The sequence below is a fragment of the Rhipicephalus microplus genome, chromosome X (assembly GCF_043290135.1).
Source record: "Rhipicephalus microplus isolate Deutch F79 chromosome X, USDA_Rmic, whole genome shotgun sequence".
Lineage (NCBI taxonomy): Eukaryota > Metazoa > Arthropoda > Arachnida > Ixodida > Ixodidae > Rhipicephalus > Rhipicephalus microplus.
The window spans coordinates 239,707,444-239,731,927 of record NC_134710.1 but is presented as its reverse complement, the minus strand read 5'-3'; the positions used below and the strand labels follow the sequence as shown (position 1 = coordinate 239,731,927).

The following is a 24,484-nucleotide window of genomic DNA, read 5'->3' as shown; positions in this document are numbered from 1 at the left end:
TTTTTTTCATTAAAGACAGAGTGAGACATTGGTGCACTACGCGCGAGAATGACAAGAAGCCTTTAAGAGTGACAAAAAACAAAACAATTTGCGCGCTCTTTAGGCCCCAGTGCAAGCTTGTCAAGTGCAACAATCGTTTCTTTTTTTTTTTTTACAGAATAACTTTTCGCTGCCGTTCGTGCGTTAACCAAAACTTTGAAAGACTCGTAAACAAACAAGAACAAATGGAATGGCAGTGCCTTTCCCAGACGACGTTCGTTTGCCTAGGACTTCTCAAAGACACCTCAAAGACTCGGGCACGTTTCCGACTGACACGACTCACTGCTCCAGAGGAAGAGGAATTCGACATCAATGGTGGAAACGCGTGGGCCCTTAGCACGCACACTTGGCACGCAGGAAGCGGGTGTTCTTATCAGTGATGGCTTATCGGACAAGGCGTCAGCGCTATCGAATCGCCGAGGCGTGCTCAAGTACCGCCGCCGGGCTCGTGCGCGACCGTCACTCAAAAGTTCCCGACGCGGAAGCCACGGTTGATTCTTTCGGAAAACACGTTCGTGAGCGAGTGAAAACAGCGACGTCCACGGGAGCTCGACATTTCAGCGCACAGCAGCAAGCGACTAACGCGGTACCGAGGTGCCGACGCGGTATTTTTCCGGCGCACACCGAGCTAAGATCTTATCACTTAGCGCAAGTGGAATCTGCGCGGAAAGCCGGGGGCCGAATTCGCCGTTGCTTCCTTTCGTAGGCGTTTGGTAGCACCGTATTCACTAACGGTGTGCACGAACGACGTGAAATTTGGTTGAAATGATGGGCAACGAAAAAAAAAGTGGCGCAAGGCTTGCTTTGCGAATGCAGGGTCGTGGATCTCGGGATCTGAAATGGCGAGCTGAGAAGCACTAGGGAAATTAAACCAAAGCAGACAGTTCAACTAGGTAGATGAAAATAAATCATTTGAGTTGACAGACATGACGCACGTATGCGAAATACTACATTCATTTCTTTCGTCACCCAGCCTCGCATATATAACCATTTCCTTAGTTACACTTCAGGTGCAAGAAAGAAACCATGTTGAAGAACACTGAAAACGTGATTTTCCCAGGATTCTACCGAGCACGTGCTGGACCACGTCTCCTTGGTTGCCTGGCTGTTGGCTTATGATTTTGCTGCTGACGGTAGTTGGCATTGCTTTTTGGTTACCCAGCGGTGGTAGTAGAAAAACTGAGCTGTAGGTGACGTCGCCATCCGCCTTTTCTTTCTTAGGTTCACTGCTTTCCCTTCTTTTTCTTCCCTCCTTTCCAACCATCAGCAGATGCTACAACTGATGCTTATTTCACGGGAACATGGGGCCATATTCAATAATAATAATAATAATAATAATAATAATAATAATAATAATAATAATAATAATAATAATAATAATAATAATAATAATAATATAGCAGCAATAATAATAATAATAATAATAATAATTAATAAATATCAGAAAGTTTGCAAGACTGTCAGCCAACACTGGCGCGGTATTATAAGCGAAAGCGACTGTCTAATGACAGATGAGATTCAGGGTCAAATATGTTCACAAATCAGGGCCCAAATGAACGCCTTATTCGTATTAAGAGACGATTCTTGAAAGTCCCAACAATAAAACTGCGACTCACAATACGAAATTATTGAGCCGCTAAACTGGGTTCGAGGATCGGAGTGTATAGATGTGGACAGGACGCTCTATACATCAACGCGCTTTAATCCGGCATTGCCTTTGCGTATTTTCTGTCGGATTCAATTCGGTGTTTATGAGTCGTAAGGATAAGTCATCATTTGGCCGAAGTGTTCTTGTTCCCTGCTGCGATTGGCTGACTCCAATTTTACGAATATTCGTAGCGTGTGGGCCTGAACACAGTCTTTCAAAGCCCTGCAGCCACGCGAAAAGCAGGCCGTGTTGGTCAAGACGTGTGCCGGTGTAAAATAAATAAAAAAAAACGTAGAGCAAGCGTACTGGATAGGCGCTGTCTGAAATATGAAACTTGATCGCGACAAATTGAAAGTACAAAACGCTGCGCGTTGCTCCCTCCTCCCCTCCCACCCCTCTTCGGTGAACGCCTCTGCTGTGCTTCTCGGCATGGAGTTCGTGGAGATGAATTGTAGCATTATTATACAAATAAACAGCCGGGTTGGCAGAAATCATAGAAGTGGAGTAGCGAGATCACAAAGATAAAAATAAATAAATAAATAAATAAATAAATAAATAAATAAATAAATAAATAAATAAATAAGTAGGTACGCGGGAGGTAACTCGTCGGATTGTTAGGAGTTTGGATACGTAATATTACAATACATCACATGCGTTAAACTTGCGCAAGAAAACAGCTGGGACGAGATGCACTCGCGAAACAGATAAATAACTCATCTGGATTAATGCAACATTTCCGTATGTAGTTCGTTCACATGTTGACTGAAATCTACGCATACGAAAAATCACGAAAATAAATTAGGAATGGCAGCCATCTGGTTTCAACAGAGTTGTCTCACTGTCACGTTTTATTTACGTTCGTTCCGAATGCATAAATCTCATCGTAACAACTCGGACATCACCCTTGCTGCTACTAATAAGACGAACGTCAACGACCAACACTACAAAGCTGCAGGCTAAAACGACAAAAACTTAACTAAGCTAAGTTTGCAATTAGGATTCGGAAGAGTAGGTAATTTGAAGCTTCCCGTAAGCATATTTGACTTTTCGTAGCTGTATCGGCAGCTGTATCGGCAGCTGTATCGAAAGCGCCGCCGCAGTGGTCTATGTACCTGGCTAATGACCCGCTGGTCGCGGGATCAAACCCAGGCTGCGGCGGCTGCATTTTCGATGGAGGCGAAAATGTTGTAGGGCCGTGTGCTCAGATTTGGGTGCTCGTTAAAAAACCCCAGGTGGTCGAAATTTCCGGAGCTCTCCACTACGACGTCTCTCATAATCATGTGGTGGCTTTGGGACATTAAACCCTCCCTATCAATCAATTAGCTGTAGATAAATGTAGCCACATTACAGAATCACAGTCTTACTGAACGTTTTGAGCGGACAAAAATAATAAAGCAAAGATGCAGCAAGTCGTACGAGTGTTGCAGGTATACACAAGGTCGCTATATATTTTTCAGCGTTTCAAACTCCTATGCGCAAGAACACAAAAGAACACCCCCACCACTTCGTTGGCTGCACACACCAGCAATAATTTGCAACCTTCGGGTAAAACAATAAGAACGAAATTACGACAAGAATACTTAACCATAGCGTAATAAGAAAGAAGGCTTCAATATCACATCTTCAAAATCTCAGCGGGTATCACGCGTATGCAGGTGCCACACAGTACATAAAATAAAGGAAGAGAAAAGGAAACATAGGCGCATTCCTGCAGAAACACCCCACGGGCGATGAAAGCGACTGAAAACACAGATATGCGCGCAAAGGTTTAAAATATGTTTATGTATACAGAAAGAAGAAGGAGTCAAGGAAAGAAAAACGAAGGAATAATAAGTAATGGCGAAAGTGTGGCACCTTGGGCTAATATATAGTGTCGTCGTATTTTAAGCAGGTATACAGGACCGTCTGTGCGACATGACCTTAGGCGTGCACTAGGATGTCTCCAGCTGCGAAACTCCAGTGCTTATCTAGATAACGCGTCCACATCTTTGATAGTGTCCTTAAATATAAAAAAAATACTACGACTGTGCAGCGTGTTCTACGCAACCCTTAAACTGAAAAATGGCCAGCTTGAATATTTAAATACTTGGCTCAGCTCGTTAAGTTATTTTGTTTACCCAAGGTGGATCACGCTACGCCCCCGATGAATATAGATAGATATGTAGGGTTTAACGTCCCAAAACCACCATATCATTATAAAAGACACCGTAGTGGAGGGATCCGGAAATTTCGACCACCTGAAGTTCTTTAACGTACATCCAAACCTGAGCACATGGGCCTCAACATTTTCGCCTCCATTGTAAATACAGCCGCCGCCACCCCGATGAATATATAAAATCTGCAAAAGCCTTGTAGGAGAGTGAAAGAATCAAGAAAGCTTCAAATTAAACGTTGTAGAGCACAGACGGAATGATTTGATTGATATGTGGGGTTTAACGTCCCAAAACCACCATGATTATGAGAGACGCCGTAGTGGAGGGCTCCGGAAATTTCGTCCACCTGGGGTTCTTTAACGTGCACCCGAATCTGAGCACACGGGCCTACAGCATTTCCGCCTCTATGGAAAATGCAGCCGCCGCAGCCGAGATTCGACCCCGCAACCTGCGGGTCAGCAGCCGAGTACCTTAGCCACTAGACCAACGCGGTGGTACAGCGCAGATGGATATTTGCTTTCTTCAAGACTAGTTCAACATTAATTTTAAAATGTGTAAACGAGAGAAGGCTAACGGTGCTCAGTTGTGTCTTTGGAAATGTTGAAAACAATATATTTTTAGACATGACGGACCTACCAGTGGCGTAGCCAGGGGAAGGTTGAGGGCTTTCAAGCACGCCAAAAAAATTGCAATTTTGCATGTGCGCATACACGCACACATACAAACACACGAACGAACCTGCATGAAAGTATGGTCACCCCCCACCTCCTCCAACCACAAAAACATTTCTCGCTACGCTACTTACATGCACTTTTATATCTCCAGATTACATCAAATTTAGCTCTGAAGGAAATGACGTATGTATAACAGTAACTATAAGTAAATATCGGAATCCCGCCTTAGTACATATGCATGGCGATATTTGAAAATCACCTGCGAGCTGTAGGTTCAGGACTGATGGTGGCCAGAGTATGAAGTTGGGAGTGTTGGTAATACAGAACTATCAACCTAGCGCGGAAAATGAAAAATTTGTCCAACTTCTGTATGTTAATTGTGTATGAAGATTGTGTCACATGCAAAGCCAGGTTGTTCTAAAATGCACAAAACCCTGTTTGTCACGTGTGCAGAAACTATAATCTATCAAATACCTTTTTAATGTGCCAAGCACTACATAGGACAAACTCGACGCTGTATTAATGTCAAGCTCGGTGAACGCGCTTGCAACGTCAGGAATGGTCGCGATCGTTTTTTGGCAGTGCATTGCAACACGTGATGTCGCAAACCATTTTCATGATACCGTAATTGTTTGTAAAAAGAGAAATAAATTGAGCAGGGAGATTATCGAGACAGAGATGATTTGTAGATTAGGGCTGAACTGCGTCAGCCCCTCTTTCTCGGGGTTTGTCAAAAAGAAATAACTGTCCTTCCTAAAGATTTTTGCGCATCACAATTGTGGGTTTAAGAACTGTTTTGTCTGTTTTCAGCATTTTGTGAGTATATATATATATATGCACGCTATTCGAAAAAAAAAAAATGATTTGAAAGTTAGCGCTCCTCTGGGTCTCTTCCCTTTTCGTGTGTCTGACCGTTTTTACGTGCCACCTTATTAGTGATGGTGACCATATTTACAGCATCAGATGACACTACAGAGAAAAAGGAACACAAGAAACAAAGCACTCTGTGTGTCTTGGTGACCTATTCTCTGTGCATGGAGTCACCTTACGCTGTAAATATGGAAACTCGAAACCAACTCGCCCCGCATATTGCTCTCACAGTGACGTTTATAGGCGCCGATGTCAGACGTCGCACGCCAGCTGGCGTAGCCTGCCAATGACATGCGGCTAAACAAACAAACAAACAAACAAACAAACAAACAAACAAACAAACAAACAAACAAACGTTATTTGGAAGTGCTGTCAAATCATTTTAATAATATATCTGACTATAGCATTGAATTAGGCAATCAATCGCAATGGATGTCGATAATTCTGCTCCAAATAAATAAAACACACAAACAAGCGCGTTATTATGAAGTGCAGTCAAATTATGTTACGAATATATCTGATATGGCATTGAATCAGGAATAAAGCGCAATGGAGATCGATAATTCAGCTCCCTGTTGATCTCATAAGGAAGGGAGCATGTAAAAATATAAGTAGTCAGGGATCGGCTAATATCGTACGTGATATTGCTGAAATGCTTCGTCTTGAATGCGCACATCTGTGCGAACGCAACCTTGATATATTAATACCTAGCACCGAAGTGATGACAGCATACACAAAACGAACGGCAAGGCTACTGTGAAGACGCTTAAAGGCGCACTATGTATGTAGATGTCACGATTCCAAGAAACAAGAAAAATATGAAACAACAAAATTACACAATAATATTCGCAAATAAAAAAAATAGTCATGCGCAAGCACCTGTATGCGACGCACCAGTGACCACGCACTCTCATTACTAGAGCGTTAACAGCTTTTAGCACTCTTTCTTTAAAAAGAAAGTATAAAAGGTGTCCTTCTTTTTTTCCCTATTAGAGTCCTGCACTAGAGATACTAAATGATGGTTTGAAAACAGCAATATTGAAATAAACGCGCGACACACCAGGCCGTCAGAAAGCATTCACTTGAACGGCGTATGGAAGTACCGTATTCTGAAAAGCGAAGCGATTTCAAGAGAGCATGCTGCCGAATACAGCGAGTTTTGGGAAGCATGCTCCGCATGCGAGCTGAAGCGTGTGACACGACGATCACGGGAAACTTACGTATGTCAGGAGAACGGAGGCACCCGGTGTGTTTATTTCCCATGATGTGGCGTCTCCGAGGTTCGGAAAATTTCAAGTTCACGTAATCCGCATGGGAAAGAGCAATGCACCAGAAGAGCGCTCACGCGCACTTAAGCGACAACGCAAGCGCCACGGAACCACCTGTTCGAAGCGAACACACACGCGCGCAGCTAAGTCTTCAACGCAACAACGCACCTACGTGTCTACGTTTCCATCGAATGCGCGCTCGTCGCGGCGGCGCACGTGCTTTCGTACGCTGATTCACGAAAGTTCCGGAGTTGCGCCACTGCGAGAAGAAAACGCGCGTTGCAGCTAAGTGAACGAACAAATACTCGCGCCAATTGTGGAGACGTAGCGCCTTGAAGCGACAGCAACGCGAAAACTTTTCACTTGAGGTTACGACAACAGCCATGAGATGGCGCCATAAGTGTAATAACGTCGAGCAGCATAGTAATTTTATGTCGAGCAGGGCTGCAGAGGAAGATTTGGCGGGCGAAGAAGAGGCAGGGATTTACGTGCTTATGACATTACATTTCTTGGTAACATTTTTTGGCTTATTTCAATTTGTTAGCAATAAAAAATATGTAGGTACGAGATTATTGTAGCAACTACCTATAAATTTGTGTTCGCGCACTCAACTTCAGTATTCTGCATTTTCGATGGAGTTGAAAAATGCTGTAGGCCAGTCTGCTAAAATTTTGCTGCACGTTATAGAACCCCAGTTAGTCAAATTTTCCGGAGCCCTCACTAGGGCATCTCTCATAATCATATGGTGGTTTGGGGACGTTAAACCCCACATATCAATCAATAATCAACTTTAGTATTTGCTCTGACGCAAACAAAGCCCAATCTAAATGGCTTGTGGTGAGGTGGGGGCAGGTAAGAAGGTGGTGTACTGTGTAACCATGCAGTAGCGATATCATGTAACAGCGATTTTAGTGCCTCGCGATATGTGCTTCGTGTAAAAGTGAAGCGTAGTCGTTGAACGCGCAGACAGACTCAACACATGTCAACTTTTAATTCTGTTCGGAACACCGTAGCGGCGTTTAACTAGCTAGTATACCGTTGCTACATTAATAACCTTCGGGAACAATTTCAGTCTTGTCTCACCTAATATACATGGCAATTCACCAATCATATAGCGGGCACCGTTCCTGCTGCCCTGCCCAATTAATATGCACTAAACCTGCTACTTTTTTGAAAGTGTCTGGAAGGAAACTATCATCGTAGTTTTCGTAGAACCCTTTATATTTAAAGAAAAGTGAAATAATCAATTGTCATGGGTATTTTTTTTTGATGTAGCAAAAGTTGGCTGTTCAATTAATCAAGATGAGCTGTCTATTTCTTGGTAGAACAAAATACCATAATAATAAAAGAAATAGTAAAAAAAAGCTGAAAAATAAGCAAGCCAACAGAGTATATATTTCTTGCATTCTGCTCACGCTAAGCTCCTGTTCCGTCGATAGCTCAATTGGTAGAGCGGTGGACTGTAGAGGTTGTGGTACGGTAATCCATAGGTCGCTGGTTCGAATCCGGCTCGACGGAAAACTTTTTTGTTGCTGAAGAAAGTTACAGGTTCGTTTTTAAAGACCACAGTCTTTCTTGGAACATTTCGGCGCAAAAATTTTGGTCTGTCTGGCTGGATGGCTGTCTGTCTGTCTGTACAAATTTATGTTTGGCCACCTTTAACGACACCCTTATCGGCCCCAAAGTGACCTAAAGATACTTTAAACGGCCGACCCCATCCGCAGCGCCCACCAATTTCGCTCAAGGTTCAGCGTTCATACTTGTGCGATTGTCAAAACCCAATTATTGCTCATATCTGAGGCATCATAACAACGCGTCAACATTATGTATGTGTATTTTTTACTAGAAAAGGCATACATAAGTAATTTTAAGGATCGTAGCCTTTATAACCCTGCGATGGCCATGGAACGCTTGCACAAAACGGCAATTGTTTCCAACGCTTTGCTACGCCGACATGGTGGTGGCACCTACCCGTCACCTTTGGTTCTACACCTAATCACCTCAGAGATGGGCGCGCACGGCGCACGCCCCGTTTGCCAGGATAACTGCCAGATAGCGCTTATGTCTCACATGTGACGTGACTTGATGCGCTCGTTCGCCTCCGCTGCACGCTCGAGGCACTCTAACGCAGCGCCTCCAGAATACCATTTCACAGATGTTTTGCGCAGAACATCAAATAAACGTTTTTTTCACTCTCTCCAGACGCAAGACTATCGTCTTTCGACGACATTTGCGTTGTAACATGCAGATACAGGGCCATTTTTTTTGTATTTCACCATGATGAAAGCAGACATTGTATGCAGAGTATGTCATCACTAAAAATGTGTAGGAGATGTGTTTCGCTATCTTAAAAAATAAAGTGAGGAAAGTTGCAAAGAAGGTTAATGGTACTAAAATAAAGCAGACATGGTCTCCCAACAGCATATCGTTGAGTATCTAGTTCTTCATAAATTTTGTAATTTTAGCTAACAATTTGAGGGTGGTGCCCGAGAATCTCAAGTTTTTATCTGCCTTTTGATTGCACATTGTATTAAGATCTCAGTATAGGATCTGAAATCTCCCTGCCTTCACACGTGAGAAATATTTGTGCGCTTCATTTGAGCTCACGTTCCCTCACTCATAAGTAAGATAACCTAGCTGTGCTTTTCGCCGAGTTTACTTTTTCAGTTGACCTAATTATGTTCTTTGAAACATGGTACCAAGAACACAGTGAAATGCTTATCGTAGACGGCATAAGCACTTACTTGTTAATCGCACAGGAAAACGTGGGGGTGGTGTTGCATTGCATACTAAGCGCAGCATGTAGTGTGATGTGCTTGAGGAACTCAATTTCCCCACAATGCACTATTAAGTGCTCAGTGTTGAATCGAACAGCAATCTGTTTGTAGTGATTTACCGACCGCTTCTGATAACATGTCCGATTTCTTAGAATTCCTTGAAAAGCTTTTAGAGCATGCTTATTTTCTCAATTCTCGGTGGTGACTTCAACATTACCATTCTCGATCATGATGACACTTCCACCCACGCAATCACTATCTGTAAAGGGAGACATCACCAGACTCACTCGGTCGGGGAGAGTGCCATCGACAGCGACATCAGCCATGGTTGGCCAGAAGGTCAGGACTCCTTTAGTGACTTCTCAATGTTAATGTAACCAGGTCTACTTAATAAATACTTATCCTTCAAACACCCAGTCGTGTTATCATATGGTGTCAGAAGTGGTAGAAGAGGTCTAAGTCAACAATGGCCGGTGAGAAGGGTCTGCAACCATCGAAAATGTTGAATACAAATTTTGGGCGACCCTACCACGTGGGAAGACTGGTTGCAAACATACGAATGGTGTGAAACGGCCGTTCAGCTAGCCTTCAGACGAAGACGCCCGAAGTGCAAGTAGCAACATTTATGTCTGATAATGGAACCGAAGCTCAAAGGATCTTTCGTACGTTACACCTAATGGACAGTGACAAGAAAGACGTGAAAGTTATCAAAAAGAGGTTCACTGAGCACTTCAAGCTGCACATAAACCACGCCTACGTGCGCTAGAAGATCAATCTCATGATACAAAAGGAGAGAGAAACCTTCACGGATTACGTGACCGCTGCTAGGCTACAGGCAAGCAGGTGGAACTATGGCTCACTGATGGAAAAACTCTTGCGCTATCGAATCATCGTGGGTGTTAGAAATGGCTTCGTAAGAGAACAACTCCTTACTAACCCAACTCTCGACTTGGAAAAAGTGGCTCACCTGTGCCGAGGCAAACGAGCAAGCAGCCCTGCAAATGAAAGACATGACGACACAGGGCACCCATAAAGACACCTCATTGTGACAGAGCGCAGCCAAAGGGTGGAGCAACGATGAAAACAAGCCAACTGACTCGGCAACAAGAGCGATGTTCAAGTGTGGATACTGTGGGACCAAACACGCGAAAGGTAACGGTCCAGCATATGGCAAGAAGTGCAAGAAATGCAACAAAGTCGGACATTTTGCCATGGTGTGCCGAACGGAAAGCAGACAACAACGATGGGTGTCGAGCAGTCCAACTCTGACGAAGTGCTTATCTCCGTGATTCAAAACGTAAGCAGCTCTGAAGGAGACTGGCACGAGACCATTACTTTTGCGTGTGGGAAGGCCATTGACATGAAACTAGACACAGGCGCTCAGTGCAACGTCCTGCCACTGAAAGTTGCCACATCCATAGGTCTCAAATTGACTCAGTCACTAGTGAAACGCATCGTGTCATACACCCAGGACATTCTTGATGTGCGAGAAGAATGCATAGCCCTATGCACAGTGCGAAACAAGCCCGTCAAAATTAAATTCGTTGTTGGGAACGGACAGCTAACGCCAATATTAGGCAGAAACGCATGTGTTGTGTTGAACCTTGCGAAGCGTGTGCAAGTGCTAGACAAGCACATGGAATATGACCTCTACATGGGACTCGGATGCGTAAAAGGTTTTGTGTATGACGCCGAGTTGAGAGAGGATGCAAGCAAATGAGAGCTCAGGCCCCCAAGGAAAGTACCATATGCCCTCATGGACGATGAAAATACTGAACTCGCGAGCATGAAAAAGACTGGAATAATCAAAAGAGTCAATGAACCAACCCCCATATGCAGCCAAATAGTAGTCATCAAGCAAGAAGGTAAACTAAGGATCTGCCTCGACTCAACAGACCTGAACAAGATACTTCTTCAACGGAACTTCCCACTCGAGACACTGGAAGAAATTGCCGCACAAGTGAGCGGATGCAAAGAATTCACACTACTCGACTTAAAGAAAGGCTTTTGGTAGCTGACAGTGCCCGAGAAGACGCAGAGATACTGGGCGTTCAGCACCCCCTGGGGCAGATACACGTTTCTACGAGTCTCTTTTGGAATATCGGCAGCACTGGAAGTATTCCAACAGCTTGTTGCAGAAGTCTTAAAAGGCCTTCCCAACGTTGCCAACTTAATGAATGACATTCTAGTCTTCACCAAGACAGCTGACGAGCTCGAAAAATATGAGGGTTAAGTTCTTAGGCCATGTACTCACAGACAAAGGTATAAAAAAGGCGTATACAAGGTCACAGCAATAGAAAAAATCAAAGAACCAACCAACAAAGCGGAACTGCAAAGACTTATCGGAATGGTACAATATCTACAAAAGTTTCTGCCCAACTTCGCAGAAAAAGCAATCCCTCTAAGAAAGCTCCCAAACAAGGACACATCATGGTTGTGGACTGAAGAACAGAGCAACGCACTAGAGGTTATTAAAAAAAAAGACCTTAAAAAAAGCAGCTATACTGAAGTACTATAACGTACACACTGTGAGCTGACTATCTCAGTTGAGGCCAGCTCAAAAGCGTTGGGTGCAGTGCTAACGCAAAAGAGAAAACCAATTGCGTATGCATCAGCAACGTAAAACACCGCACAAAGGAACTACCCGCCAACAGAAAAGAAAGCGCTGGCAATTAAGTATGGCTGCACGAAGTTACACCCATGCATTTATGGTAGACCCCCGCGAATAGAAACCGGTCACAGTCCATTGGAGACAATCAGCTAGAAACCCATTGGACTTGGACCACCCAGGCTTCAGAGACTCCTCTTTAATATCCAACGCTATGGTCGCACAATCGTCTACCAAAAAGAAAGGACCTACACATTGCAGAACTGCTTAGCCATGACAGCAACACGAGCGAGGATGCAGGCACCATTGCTGAAGAATTGGAAGTTCTTGCCATACTGCCAATGTCAGAAGAAACGATTGCAGAGCTGCAGACAGCAGTGGCACAAAGCGAAGTCTTACAAAGTGGGAGACATGTGACAAACCACGGTAGGCCTAACACAACAAAAATGACAAGTGCACAGAAGCTGTTCACACATTTGTGTGATGACCTGTGTATGAAGGCCTGTTGTTTCTCGGCACTCGTATAGCAATCCCAAACATTTGGAAGGATAGGGGCATGAAGTCTATCCATGATTTTATTCTCTATGTTCAGAGAGCACAAAGGTTCTGTAGAAAAGAGGGGCGGAATAGAGTACTCAGGAAAATTTTCACAGCTTGCATTGACTTACGCAGGTCACGCAAGGCCGGGACCGAGTAGAGCTCGTTGATATTCGGCTCGTATTGCCGATGCATGAAGTGTTCCCATGGTCATCTTGCAAATCATGAAAATTGGCCAGATATAGAACAGGTTCCGTTTGAAATTCGCTTGGAAGAGGCAGCACCAAGCAGCCTAATTACCGTAACTAAAACATAGCTTAACTATATAGACTAATGAGCTTGTCCGATTGGCTTATCCGAGGCTCCATAACGATTAGCTTGCATCTCAAGCCAACCAAGTCTTATAGCAAATTTCGGTTACTTGACTGATCTGCATAATTGTCAGAAAGAGCAGCCAGAGAAGGAAACCAACGTGGGTTGAGATCCAAGGCAAAGAACATGCTCATAGTCATTTCCTTCAGCTTATCTCGCATAATCAGAGTTATAGCTCTAAAACAGGGGTGCGAAAGTCACCTCGACCAGAGGGCAAATGTCACCTAAGGCGGGTCAACTTAAGTATTTCCCAGATGTGATATACAGATAATTTCTGAACGGGGGTTGGAATCAGCACTTCCCTGACATGCCGATACCATGGTCTCCAGATTAACGCAAATCTGCACGCCGATTGCGATTTAGACATTGGAGCGCGATTATGTTTCCCCACATACTGACCGCATAGGACGCCTCACAAAAGTGCCCGAGACCCGTGCCCTCTCTACAGCTTATCCGAACAAAGCTTTAATAACTGCGATATGTGAGTAAATAACGTGGGCGCCATCTTGCAAACTATAGCGAACACTCCGCATGCCGTGGTCAGCTTGTCAAACATTCGTGGGCTGCATTCAAGACGAGTATTTAAGAACCCTGCTCCAAAAGGCGTGATCGACGAATTAAAAATTGTACATACAGAAAGTGAAAAAGTATCTCCAGATCGCTTTCGACAATAAATATTATTTTCGTTTAAACACACAAATATAAACCTTCAAAATTGAACTAAAAAATGCGTGTCGAGCATGTGTTGGCCACAACCACGTCCATTATGCGAAAGGAGCGCATAGGATGCCCGAGTAAACTCGCAGTCGATGAGCGGCATAGTTCAAGGACGTCTTCCCAGTCCCTTGCCGCTGCGTCGCTTGCTTCATCCGTGTGGTCAAGTAGTTCATCAGCTGCGGGTGAATTTGAACGCGTGTCCACCCAACAACCGGATCTCGTGCATGGTTGTTGGGCGTGACGCGTCCTCCTGGTTCGTTCCGGAGCACCCAGGGCTGCTGGAAAGAGGTTGAGAGTCTCTGTCTTCCTTGTTCTCCTCTCGCAGCTCCTGCAAATTTATCCTTGTGTCGTAACTGAAGTGACCAATGGTCGTCTAGCGCACAACGCGAGAGCAAATCGCATTTCGTTTTTTTTCCTCTTTCAGCTTACTGCGTAGGCAAAAGTTGCACTTAAGTTGGGGTAGCAGAAAACTACAGCCAATCGCGTTCCTAATAATCGTCACATTCACTTTATAAGGAATGCTCCCCGTCAATTGTTCGCTTCATTTTTGTGGCAGTGCGTGTGTCCTCAAAGTTCGCCATCTCACTTTTCTAGGTGTATTTCTGCAATCTGATATATATGACGTGTCAGTCGCGAACACAAGTATCCGAATCTCGGGCGACTAGATGTGAAGGTTTTGCTAGGACTTGATATTTACTATGATGTACACAGTTTTTTGTTCCGACGGGCTATGCTGAACGGTCACCACAGCCCCGCATGAGACTGACGGCGAAAGCAAGTTGTCCTAATTTAAGACCTCGCCCAACGATGTGGCGTTTAAAAGGCACGCACAAAAATTGAAATCAAGATTTGTACGTTTCAGTTATTTCTGCATGTGGGTGATTCACAAAAGTAAGTAACGAGCAAGCTGATAGATGGTCAATAAGGACAATAATTCACGAAATAAAACCTAGTAAACAGAAGAAACATACCAAGTATGTATATATAGGACGAAATAATGAATAGAACACACCAGCCTTCATTTCTTTTGTGTGTCTTTCGTCACTAAGTTTTCGTAAAAGGTAATCCCGTTTTATGAGTTTTCCGTACGAAAAGTCAACTTCACTTCACCTAAATGTGCTCTTTAATGTCCCAGTATATTCGTTAATCCAATCGCTTTGGTCTCACGACATTTCAGTTATCCTTCTCCTTGCGCACGAAACAAGAGCGAATCGTATTCATTACAGCACTTGTGTTGCCTTCCTTGCCTATGTGTACCCTCGTTTTACGTTTGCGCTTTTCCGCTGGTTTCACCTAGCAATAAGCCCAAGTTGTCAAGTTACCTTATACCAACAGAGTGAACGAGGAGAGGCGCGCTACTGATGCGATGTTTACTCATGCGCGAAATCGGTAAAGTCAGCTCTCCAAAAGAACTAAAGAGTGCTCACAAGAGTGCACCCGACCTCACAGCGCTGTCAGAGCTTGTCTTTTAATTCTAATCGTTCACAGAACATCACTAGATTGTAGTGTCAGTATTAGAGTACCATAATGTTATTAAAATTGATGCTTTTGCATCAGCGGCTTATTTAACGTGCCTACTGCACCAGGAGTTTTTTCTGTAAACCAGTCACCTGTTAAAAAAAGACACAACTGTCAGTGATGGTTACATGAGAGTTTATGACATTTCTTGTTATATATTGTCGTTCGTAAAATGTTTTAGTTTTTATTTTTCACAATCCATAGTCATGCCTTCCTTCAAGGTTGACCACGAAACTTGCCGACTAAGAAACAAACACAAGGTTACGCAAACGCAAGCCGAACGACAGAAGGCACGTAGAATACTCGCATTACCAATATAGACCTTAATTTCCACGCATTGTTAGTAAGAAGCGTTCTGGGGTGCTGTGACGCCGTCTACCACTTGAGTGATGTTTACATCCGGAGCGCATGCCTAATTATATGCAGTCTGACAGCTGAACGTGTTCCGCCTCGAACGCCTCCTGAGGGCAACCTGTCACTTACTGTGTGAACCTGAAGTTTGCGCACACGAGGTGAGCCGGAGCCAATATGTTGCGTAGAGTGTTTGTCTCTTTCAATCTCTACAGTGCATGTCCCAGCTTTTTCGTTTGTGCTAATTATCTCGTACTAGCCTGACCAACATCCCACAAATTCGTCAACGTGATTTCCGACATTTCTTTTTAATTACTGATATCAATCAGGCGCCTCCCCGCCGTGAATTTCGTCGCTATTTCTACAAACCTTGTACGAGGACGCAATATAGATGAATTGCTGGTGCACCGCAAAAAGTCATTTCGAAGCAGTCATGTGAAACACCGTTGCAGAAGCATTGCAAAAATACCTCGCTTTCTTTGCTGGACAAGACGGCGATGCAGCTGGTGTTGGGCCTCGCGGTGCGTTGGCTCAAATTGTGGGTCCGGGTGGGTGCTTGCGTGTACATCGCCATGCTGGTCACGACCCTCTGGAAAATATTCAGTAGCACTTATAGCACACTTGCCGTTGCCGCTCTCGGCCCAGTTGGCGCTCTCGTACCGGTAGTAGTTGAAGTACAGACGCGCACGGCTGAAGGCCAAGGCTACAGCGTAATTCCAGCAGACAGCTGCGGAAATACGATTGATCATCTCTCCTCCCAGACTGTGTGGTTTTAAGTTGAACCTGAGTGCAGTGATGGTTTCCGTCACTTTAACTGTCCTTAAATGACGTGGAGAAGGCTATGACGGAAACGTGTGCCGCCTGAGAATTAAACAACTTGCGTCGAATAACTGTGGCAGTCTGGCGATTCCAAATGCAATGCTGCATCATCGTATATGTATGGTTTGAACCTATCACGTTTATATCTGTTGCCCCATTACTGCATGGCGCTGTGGTTAAAGATACACTAATGAGCAAAAGCGCTTTTCTTTTAATAATATACTACTCTGTCATGATACCAAAAACACTGTGCACGTGAGAAGACGCTTACTAGTGAGAAGACGCACCAAAATGAAACGTGGATGCAGCGGCCACCTTGAAGTTACTGCACCATTCGCTGTACCGTCCGAAGTTTTCACGGCGCCATCCCGGGTCAAGTAGTTTTGAATAAATGAAAGATGAAGTGTGCTCTTAGGAGGCCTTAGCCATAACATACCAAGTTTGAGAACATTGTTTTGAGCCAATGGCGCCAAAATACGACCAATACTCTTTCTGACATGTCACGTCCTTTGTGTAGATTTTGGAGCAAAAGTTAGAAACAATATATTTTTCACCTTTAGTTTCTTCTCTAGTACCAAAGCTCCGAAAGTACAGTCTTCGAAGGTAATGTTTCATTCTTTGTCTTCAGTGTCCCTTCAAGCTGAAGGGGCTCCTCACCACAGTGAGTGCCTTTTAAAATTAACTCGGAGGACCACTGGACCCGCAGTGCATGCTGTATCAGATGAACACTAAGGGGGTGGCTCGCCATCACGATTATTTTAGTATCTAACCACAAAGAGACGAGTATACTGTTGTATAGCTGCAAAAAAGAGAACATTTGGTAGAAGGCAGACGACAGGCTGCTGTCCTCTTGTTATTTCATTAGATTATGGTATGAGAGACAAGACTCCTTGCAAGAATACCAAGGGGCACTGGGAAAAACTTGCAATGATTAGCCTTGACTTGATCATTTCATTGAAAGTACACACTTTACTCACTCTAGGCTATCGCTTTATCTTCTATACAACACCTTCAGCACATGCTACTAATCTTCGCTCGTACTTTGTACTATTCCTCTCGATTAATCAGTGTTTTTGTTTGCTTGCACGCGGTTCAGTGAGATGAGAGAAGCCAATTCCAGCTCACAATATGCTGACCTATACGTTCAGAAGCTTGGCGCTGTGAGTGCTGCTTACGGTAAACTCTTTGTTCATCTAAATCGTGTTAGTTCCGAAAGGACAGTTGTCAAGGTCGGCTTGGTGGAAGAGCTTCGTTGTAAAAAGCATGGGTTACTTTTTATGCACACGGTGCGCTCTTGAATTCCTCGGAATGTGGGTGCCTTGTCCAGGTACAAAACTACTTACATGGTGTGCGTGGCAACAGTTAACTTTGTGCTGCCAACTCGTTGAGTGCGACGAGCAAACGAGAGTTTGGTGTTGGTTGATTTTGTGAAACCACATAGGTTTGCATGTCTGCAAAATTTTTGCTACCATTCTCCCATCGCATCGAAACACAGAGCACAGGTGAAATGGAAAATCAATTTTTATAGCTAGTGGGGCCCTTCACCGTACAGCTACATTCAGTCAGTCCCTTGAAACAGAGTAAATGACCCATTTGTGTAGAGAGTACGCTTGTACGCCACGGTGGCGTAGCTGTTACGGGGCTCAGCTGCCGATCCCAAGGTGGCGCTTTTGATCCCAACAGCGGCGGTTGCACTTTGATGGAGGTGAAATGCTAGATTCCCGTCTACCGTGCGATGTCAGTGAACGTTAAAGACCATCAGATGGTCAAAACTTCTGTAACCTGTATTAGGGCATTCCTCATAATAATATCCTCGTTTCCGAACGCTACACACCAGATATAATCATCATTATTTTCTTACCTATTGCTGATCTCTGGCTTTCGTGAGGCGGTTGAACTAAGTACAAACTACGTACCGCACATGACAGCCTGACCCCTCAAAGTGCTCGCCTCTGAATAAAGGATTCACCGGCGCCCTTCAGACAACTGAAAGACCATCCACACCTGCGACAAGCAACGGAAAAATGATTCCAGCCGACAGATGTTTGCTCTCCTGCGCGAGAAACATAACTTCAGACCTGGTCACGTATGGTTTTCAATGAGGCAACCCCGGTTTAGAGGCATGTGACTCCAGTCCCTCGACTGAAAAATGAAACAGCGAGCGACTGAGCCAAAGCAGTCGCTACGCAACCAAATCGGTCTTTTATGAACAGTCACATTGCAACTAAACTGGTCCTATCACCATTAATTGTCGCAGGTGTGAACAAACCATAATGATGCAGCGTAAAATGACTGAGTGTTCAGGGGCGCTTTTCGAGAAGATCCGTTTCGACGACACTGGCACTTTCGAGCGAGTGCTTAGCTAACGGACCAGTTTCGGTGAAACATGTTCACTGCTCCACTCTGTCAACTCGCGTCTGTGTACAAAACCAACTCGAGGGCAACGTCCCAACGCCTATAGTTATGTCCGGCACAGTTCCGTGCGAAACGGGAATAGTTAGCGCCTGCTTACCCGTGTTGCAGCCACTCTGAGCACCCCACTTTGTCCAGACTACTGAAGGCACACTGAAGAAGATGATGCCGATGGTCGAGTAGCTCTCCTTGTGCCTTTTCTTGCGCAGCATGTTTAACTGCGGGGGTGCTTGAGCCGACTTATTGGCACACCGCACGGACAGCAAGCCTGTGGCGATGCAAGCGGTGCCCGAGGGTTCAGGCTTCGGCCCCTGCACGTATTGAACATGACCAATCGATTGATTATTTGATTGAAATTTATAATTCATATGTGGAGTCTAACGTCCCAAAACCATCATGTGATTATGAGTGACGCCGTAGAGGAGGGCTCCGAAATATCAGCCACCTGACGTTCTTTATCCTGCACCCAACTCTCAGCACACGGGCCTACAGCACTTTCCCCTCCATCGAAAATACAGCCACCGCAGCTGCACGCATTTCACTTAATGTCGCTCAAGGTTTAACTGAGGCAATACATAGTAGTGACAGACCTGAGCCCCTACCTATTGGTGGCACGGTATTTATAAGTAGGATGAGACCAAAGCTGTGAGGGTCGTGAGTGTGCCACAATGAAGTCTGTAGAGTATAACAAACAAGCGAATAATTGTTGATGTTCTAAAGCGTTACGTTAGGGGTGTGAGAAAATGGCTTTGGGTGTGGATGTTCAAATTGAACCTAGTTTTACTAATTAGGCTTCTGAAATTGCCTGAAGCTTTGTCTTGCCGCAACTGAGCGCCCAAGAGAAGTGTCAAAAGAATCCAAACAAAGGGAAATGGAAACAGATAAAGCGGCTGGTCATGCAACCTCGGAATTTTTTAGCTCATTGCTTTGGATGCATTATGCCGTATGAACTACACAGAAGGCTACACTCGATGTAGTTATTTCTTGTTTTAATATCAAACATTTTCTGGCACCTGTTCAGTTTTACGGTGATGCAAGATGCTGAAACGTACAAAATTAGCAGGGGCTGAAATAAGACATTGTACCAGGGCAGTTCAATCACGTTTGAACGTTAGCCACTGCTTCTGTTGGGTGCACAGACTTCGATTGCGTTCGTTATGGACATGACAGATGGGAGTAGGTTTTCAAGCATAGTGACAATGGATGGATAGAAAAAAAGGAAAGAAAGGGAAAGGTTTCCCTTATGGGAGGATAAAACACATGGAGGACTAACGGAGACCCAGAGTGCTGCGTAATCAGTACCCGATAATAACGAAGTACCTGTTCTACTGGGCCATTTCATTGCTAGTGTGGATTTGGAGGGAGTTTGAATATAGTGCTGATGGACTGTAACCACTGATAAAAGACTATGGCCCCTGCGCCTACAAATACATGGTCACGCATAAGATAGAGTTAGGCTTACCGGAAAAACGGGCGTAGAACCGACACCTTGCATGGCTCTTCCTTGGCGCAGACCAGTGGTCAAGATCGTCGGGCAGCTGCAAACAGCCTGAAGCAGAACGTGACGCTCTTGGCAAGCGTGAAGAACTGGCATACCCGGACCAGACGCGATTTCCCAATGAACGCGGGGAAGGTCTATGCCACGAGGCTTTCACTGCGCGAGCACGTTGATCATGATGGTGATGATGACGATGCTGGGAATGTTGGCACTTGCATACTCGCCTAGGGAGATTTGCCTATAGTGAGGCATATATTATTCCGAAATTTTTTTAGGGCTAAGCTCCTAAAGGCTTCTGTCTGTCCATCCCTTGTATGTATGTACGTCACCGACTATAGTTCCACCTTTGCCAACTGCCCACTACTTTGTCCTTGCAAACATCCCACAACGCTCTATCAGCGATCTACCACTTCATGGACCATAAAGCAAATACCGCTGAGAAGTAGCCACTGTAAAATGCAAGGTGGTCATGTACTTATATCCAGGTGCGCGTTAAAGAACTATAGATTATCCCACTGTCTACATTGCTTGTTTGTGCGTGACCACCTATAGTTACATCTTTGCAAACTGCCTATTACTTCATCTTTGCATACATCCCACTACGCCACATAACCGATCCACCACTTCACCGACCATAAAGCCGTTATTATTTCATATTAATATTTAAATAATATGATTTCTTGTATAAATAAGACAACGTGTTTCACGTCTTTGATGATGTAGTGGGCGATATTCGCGAATGGTTCACGGTTTAGCGATGAATCCCTCCAGCGCTTCGCCCCACTAATTATCATTCACTATGTGGATATGCTATGATTTTTTTATCTACTCGATGTCGCTGTGTCAATCGGAATAATGTCGTCGACGTCGCCGTCGTCAAAGTGGGGATCCGCAAGTGCACTACGGGTCAGCAAAAGAGATGAGCGATCATCCACACCCACTTCTATTGGCGCAACTGTTACGTAAATGGTCTGCCATGGTTGTGTAGTAGTTACGGTTCTCGGCTGCTGAACCAAAGGTCGCGAGTTCAATCCCGGCTTCGGTGGTCGCATATCGATGGAGGCGAATTGGTAGAGATGCGTATACTGCGAGATGTAAGCGCACGTCAAAAAAACACCAGAATGTTAACACTTGCGGAGTCGTCTAGTATGGCATATCTCAATGATATTGTTGGGTTGGGAAGTAAAACACCGTATACTATTATTGTTATTATTATTCTTACTTTTTCTTGCACGCTGATGACATCAAGCTATTTAGGGAAATCAATTCAGTTAACGACTGGTGCTTGCTGCAGCTATAATTTTGTTCTTTCTCCGTATGGATAACAATGACCATTGTCTGAATACCTGAAAACAAATTCATGAGTATACCTCACAAAAGATCCACCATGTCATTTCTGTACTCTGTCAATACCATGTCGTTATGTAAGGTTTATGAATTCAGTGATCTTGGTGTTCTTTTTGATAGCATGCTAAATTTATCTATTCACACTAAACGTGCTGCCACGCGTGGCCTTCGTTCTCTCGACTGCGTTTGTAGAATCTCTCGAGAATTCAGTTCTCCTACATTCAAAATTGTACACCGCAGAATGCCTTCCTCAACTTGAACATGCATCTGTGATCTGGAATGGAATTGCCAATTTAGCAGGCACACCATTGAGCGAGTGAAGAAAAAAATTATAAGCATTTACAATCATTGTTTCGCTAGAAATGACTCTGGAAATGACTTGTTCTAACACTGTCAGATTGTTGTCATTGCCCTTACTTCACTGCCGATGATATTTCGCCGACCTAATATTCATTTACAGACTAGTTGACAGTATAATATCCTGCCCTTTACTTCTTACGGATAGGCAGACAGACAATGAACTTTATTGAGATCCTTAGAGGAGACTAGGAAAGTCCCTTTATGAGATAGAAGCCGTCGCGGGCCGCTCCCACGTTGGATGGGCAGGCGGTGCCTGACCGCCGCGTCGTGGGCCCTCTGGATGACCCGTGGCTTAGCGGCGAGGCCGGAGCTTTTGAGCACCTCCTCCCACTCTGATTCTGTGTAAGACAATTGTTGCGCCGTAACGAGGGACACCACCAGAGCATGTGTTCTAAAGTGCATAAGGGATCTCCACAATCTGGACAATCAGGATCGTAGGATTCCGCGTCTCTGCTGACCCTGGCTAAGCTGAGGTAGGACCCAGTCTGTAACATTCAAAGCGTGGAAGACTGAGGCCTGGAGATCTTGGCGTGAGGTGAGGGATGGACCCTCCTGCTGAGATTATAGTGCTTCATCACCTTGTTGAACGTCTCGAGGGAGTCCTTGTAAATCCCCGCGTCCGCGCCTGCGAGCACCACCTGCCCGGCGCAGTAGGTAAGTTTGCGCGCGTGGGCATGGGCCAGCTCTTTGGCGTTGGGAACCGCGGAGGATGCCGTAGTCCTCATATGGGCTGGAAAACAAGGGATGACATGGGGGCCGACGCTTCTGCCGCAGAGCAAGGAGGCTGCCTCCGCCGAGACCAAACACATGGCGAAGCCCGGACCACCGCCAAGGAATCCATATATATGTATGGTCTGTTTTCATCCTGCAGGGCGAGGGCCATCGCCACCTGCTTCGCCAGCGCCGAAGGCGAGTCCCGCACCGAATAGGCGTTAAGGAGGTTGCCCCTGTAATCTATCACCGTCGCCGGGAACCGGTCGGACGAATAGGTGTACGTTGTGCGGAATTGGTAAGACCATAATGACTTCTCACGTCTGCGCATCCAGCACACACCGCCTCTCCCTGATGGCAGTGTGATTGCAGCCAAGGGTCTCCAGGACCCTCCACCCCGCAGACGATCAAGAGAGCCTGGCTACCTGGGCCGTATCCTGTGCCTCCACAACCTCGTCTATGGCATTGTGGACGCCTACTTGCATAAGCTTATCTGTGCTGGCTCCTATGGGGATTCCAAGCCCTTTTTTATGCTGTTACGCATCAGCGCTTCGAGCTTTGCCTTCTCGTGTTCATGCCAGCGATGCTCGGCGGCCACATACGTGATATGACTCATTAGGAAGGCGTGGTACAACCTGAGAAGGTTGTCCTCCTCCAGCCTTCCGCGGGTTTGAGACCCTGGCGATGAGCCTGATCATGCTGTTGATTTTGGTGGCGATACGAGCGATTGTTTGTCCGTTGCAATCATTCGACTCGATCAACATACCAAGAGCACGGATCAATTCACTTTTTAGAATTACCTGCCCGACACCGTGCGAATGGAAGTGTCGACCTTCTCGAGAGGGAGCTGTCCTCTATAGATGAACCCCCTTCTGGTGGGGTGAGACAAAACGAGTTCAAACTTAGACAGGGACAGCTGAAGCCCAGTGCCTTCCAAGAATTCCTCTGTGAAGCTCAAGGCAACCTGCAGCGATTCCTCTACTCTAGCTTCACTGCCACTTTTGCACCACACGATGATGTCATCGGAGAAGAGAGCGTGATTAACGTCGTCTACTTGAGAGAGACGGGCGGAGAGGCCGCACACGGCGACGTAGAAGGGAAGCCGGAAGCGGCGAGATTACCGACCCCTGAGGAGTGGCCCTCGCCCAAAGCTCGAAGGGATCACACCTAACCTCACCAACCTTGAGGGTGGCACGTATGCCTCGAAGGAACGAAGTAACGAACCCATAAAACTTGCACCCAAGGCCAAAGTTTGAAATAGAATTGAGGACGTGCGGTTGCAAAATATTATCGAAGGCCTTTTCGTGACCCAGCGCCAGTATAGCCCTGACGTCGCTGGTGTTGCTATCGATGATCTCGTGCTTAATGAGTTTCATGACGTATTGAGTAGACATGCACGGGAGAAAACCCATCATGCTGTAAGGGAAGAGTTCGCGTTCCTCAATAGAATCAAATATGCGCTTGTGAAGGACGTGTTCCGCTAGTTTTACCACGCACGAAGTAAGTGAGATTGACCGCGGGTTGTTTAGACCGGGGCATACTTCTTTACTAGTTCATGGTATGATACTCTGCCGTTTACTTCTCATTATGTAAATTTTCAGATTCCGCGTAAGTTAGCGAGAGAGAATTGACCAGTTTATGTACCTGCTAACTGCTTCCAACGCTTTAGGGTTCACACAATGCAAAGTGCCTAAAATGTAAATTTTCATCATCTTGATGTCACTGCCTTTTCATCATCTGTCACGGCCGTCATCTCAGCTGTGCACTGTTTTAACAGTGCTTCACAATGTACAGATTCTTCCCTT

At 45.2% G+C, this 24,484-nt stretch overlaps 2 protein-coding genes and 1 non-coding gene across 3 annotated transcripts in view; 1 reads left to right on the top strand and 2 right to left on the bottom strand.

The window, feature by feature from the left end:
- The window catches only part of LOC119187801 (breast cancer anti-estrogen resistance protein 3 homolog), a 236,038-nt gene extending 229,250 nt beyond the window's left edge, over window positions 1–6,788 (bottom strand). Inside the window, exon 1 of the mRNA XM_075878845.1 lies at window positions 6,605–6,788. Within this exon, the coding sequence (XP_075734960.1) occupies window positions 6,605–6,647 (43 nt within the window). The 5' untranslated portion in view covers window positions 6,648–6,788. The remainder of the gene's footprint in view (window positions 1–6,604) is intronic.
- A 1,293-nt stretch (window positions 6,789–8,081) lies between these two features.
- TRNAY-GUA (transfer RNA tyrosine (anticodon GUA)) lies at window positions 8,082–8,170 on the top strand. The gene is given in 2 exon segments: window positions 8,082–8,118; window positions 8,135–8,170. It is a non-coding gene; the product is annotated as a tRNA-Tyr (tRNA).
- A 5,433-nt stretch (window positions 8,171–13,603) lies between these two features.
- On the bottom strand, window positions 13,604–20,366 carry LOC142777126 (uncharacterized). Its single transcript, XM_075881461.1, has 4 exons — window positions 20,226–20,366; window positions 18,864–19,074; window positions 16,002–16,121; window positions 13,604–13,991 (listed from the first exon to the last, which is right to left on the bottom strand). The coding sequence occupies exons 1-4, from the start codon at window positions 20,355–20,357 to the stop codon at window positions 13,711–13,713; spliced, it is 744 nt and encodes a 247-aa protein (XP_075737576.1). The 5' UTR covers window positions 20,358–20,366; the 3' UTR covers window positions 13,604–13,710.
- Window positions 20,367–24,484: the final 4,118 nt, after the last annotated feature.

Coding starts and splice junctions, on each gene's coding strand:
- LOC142777126 (XM_075881461.1), bottom strand. CDS start 20,357: ATGCCAGTTCTTCACGCTTGCCAAGAGCGTCACGTTCTGCTTCAGGCT. Junction 19,075..20,225: donor GTTCTACGCCCGTTTTTCCG/GTAAGCCTAACT, acceptor CAATACGTGCAG/GGGCCGAAGCCTGAACCCTC. Junction 16,122..18,863: donor TCAGAGTGGCTGCAACACGG/GTAAGCAGGCGC, acceptor AATATTTTCCAG/AGGGTCGTGACCAGCATGGC.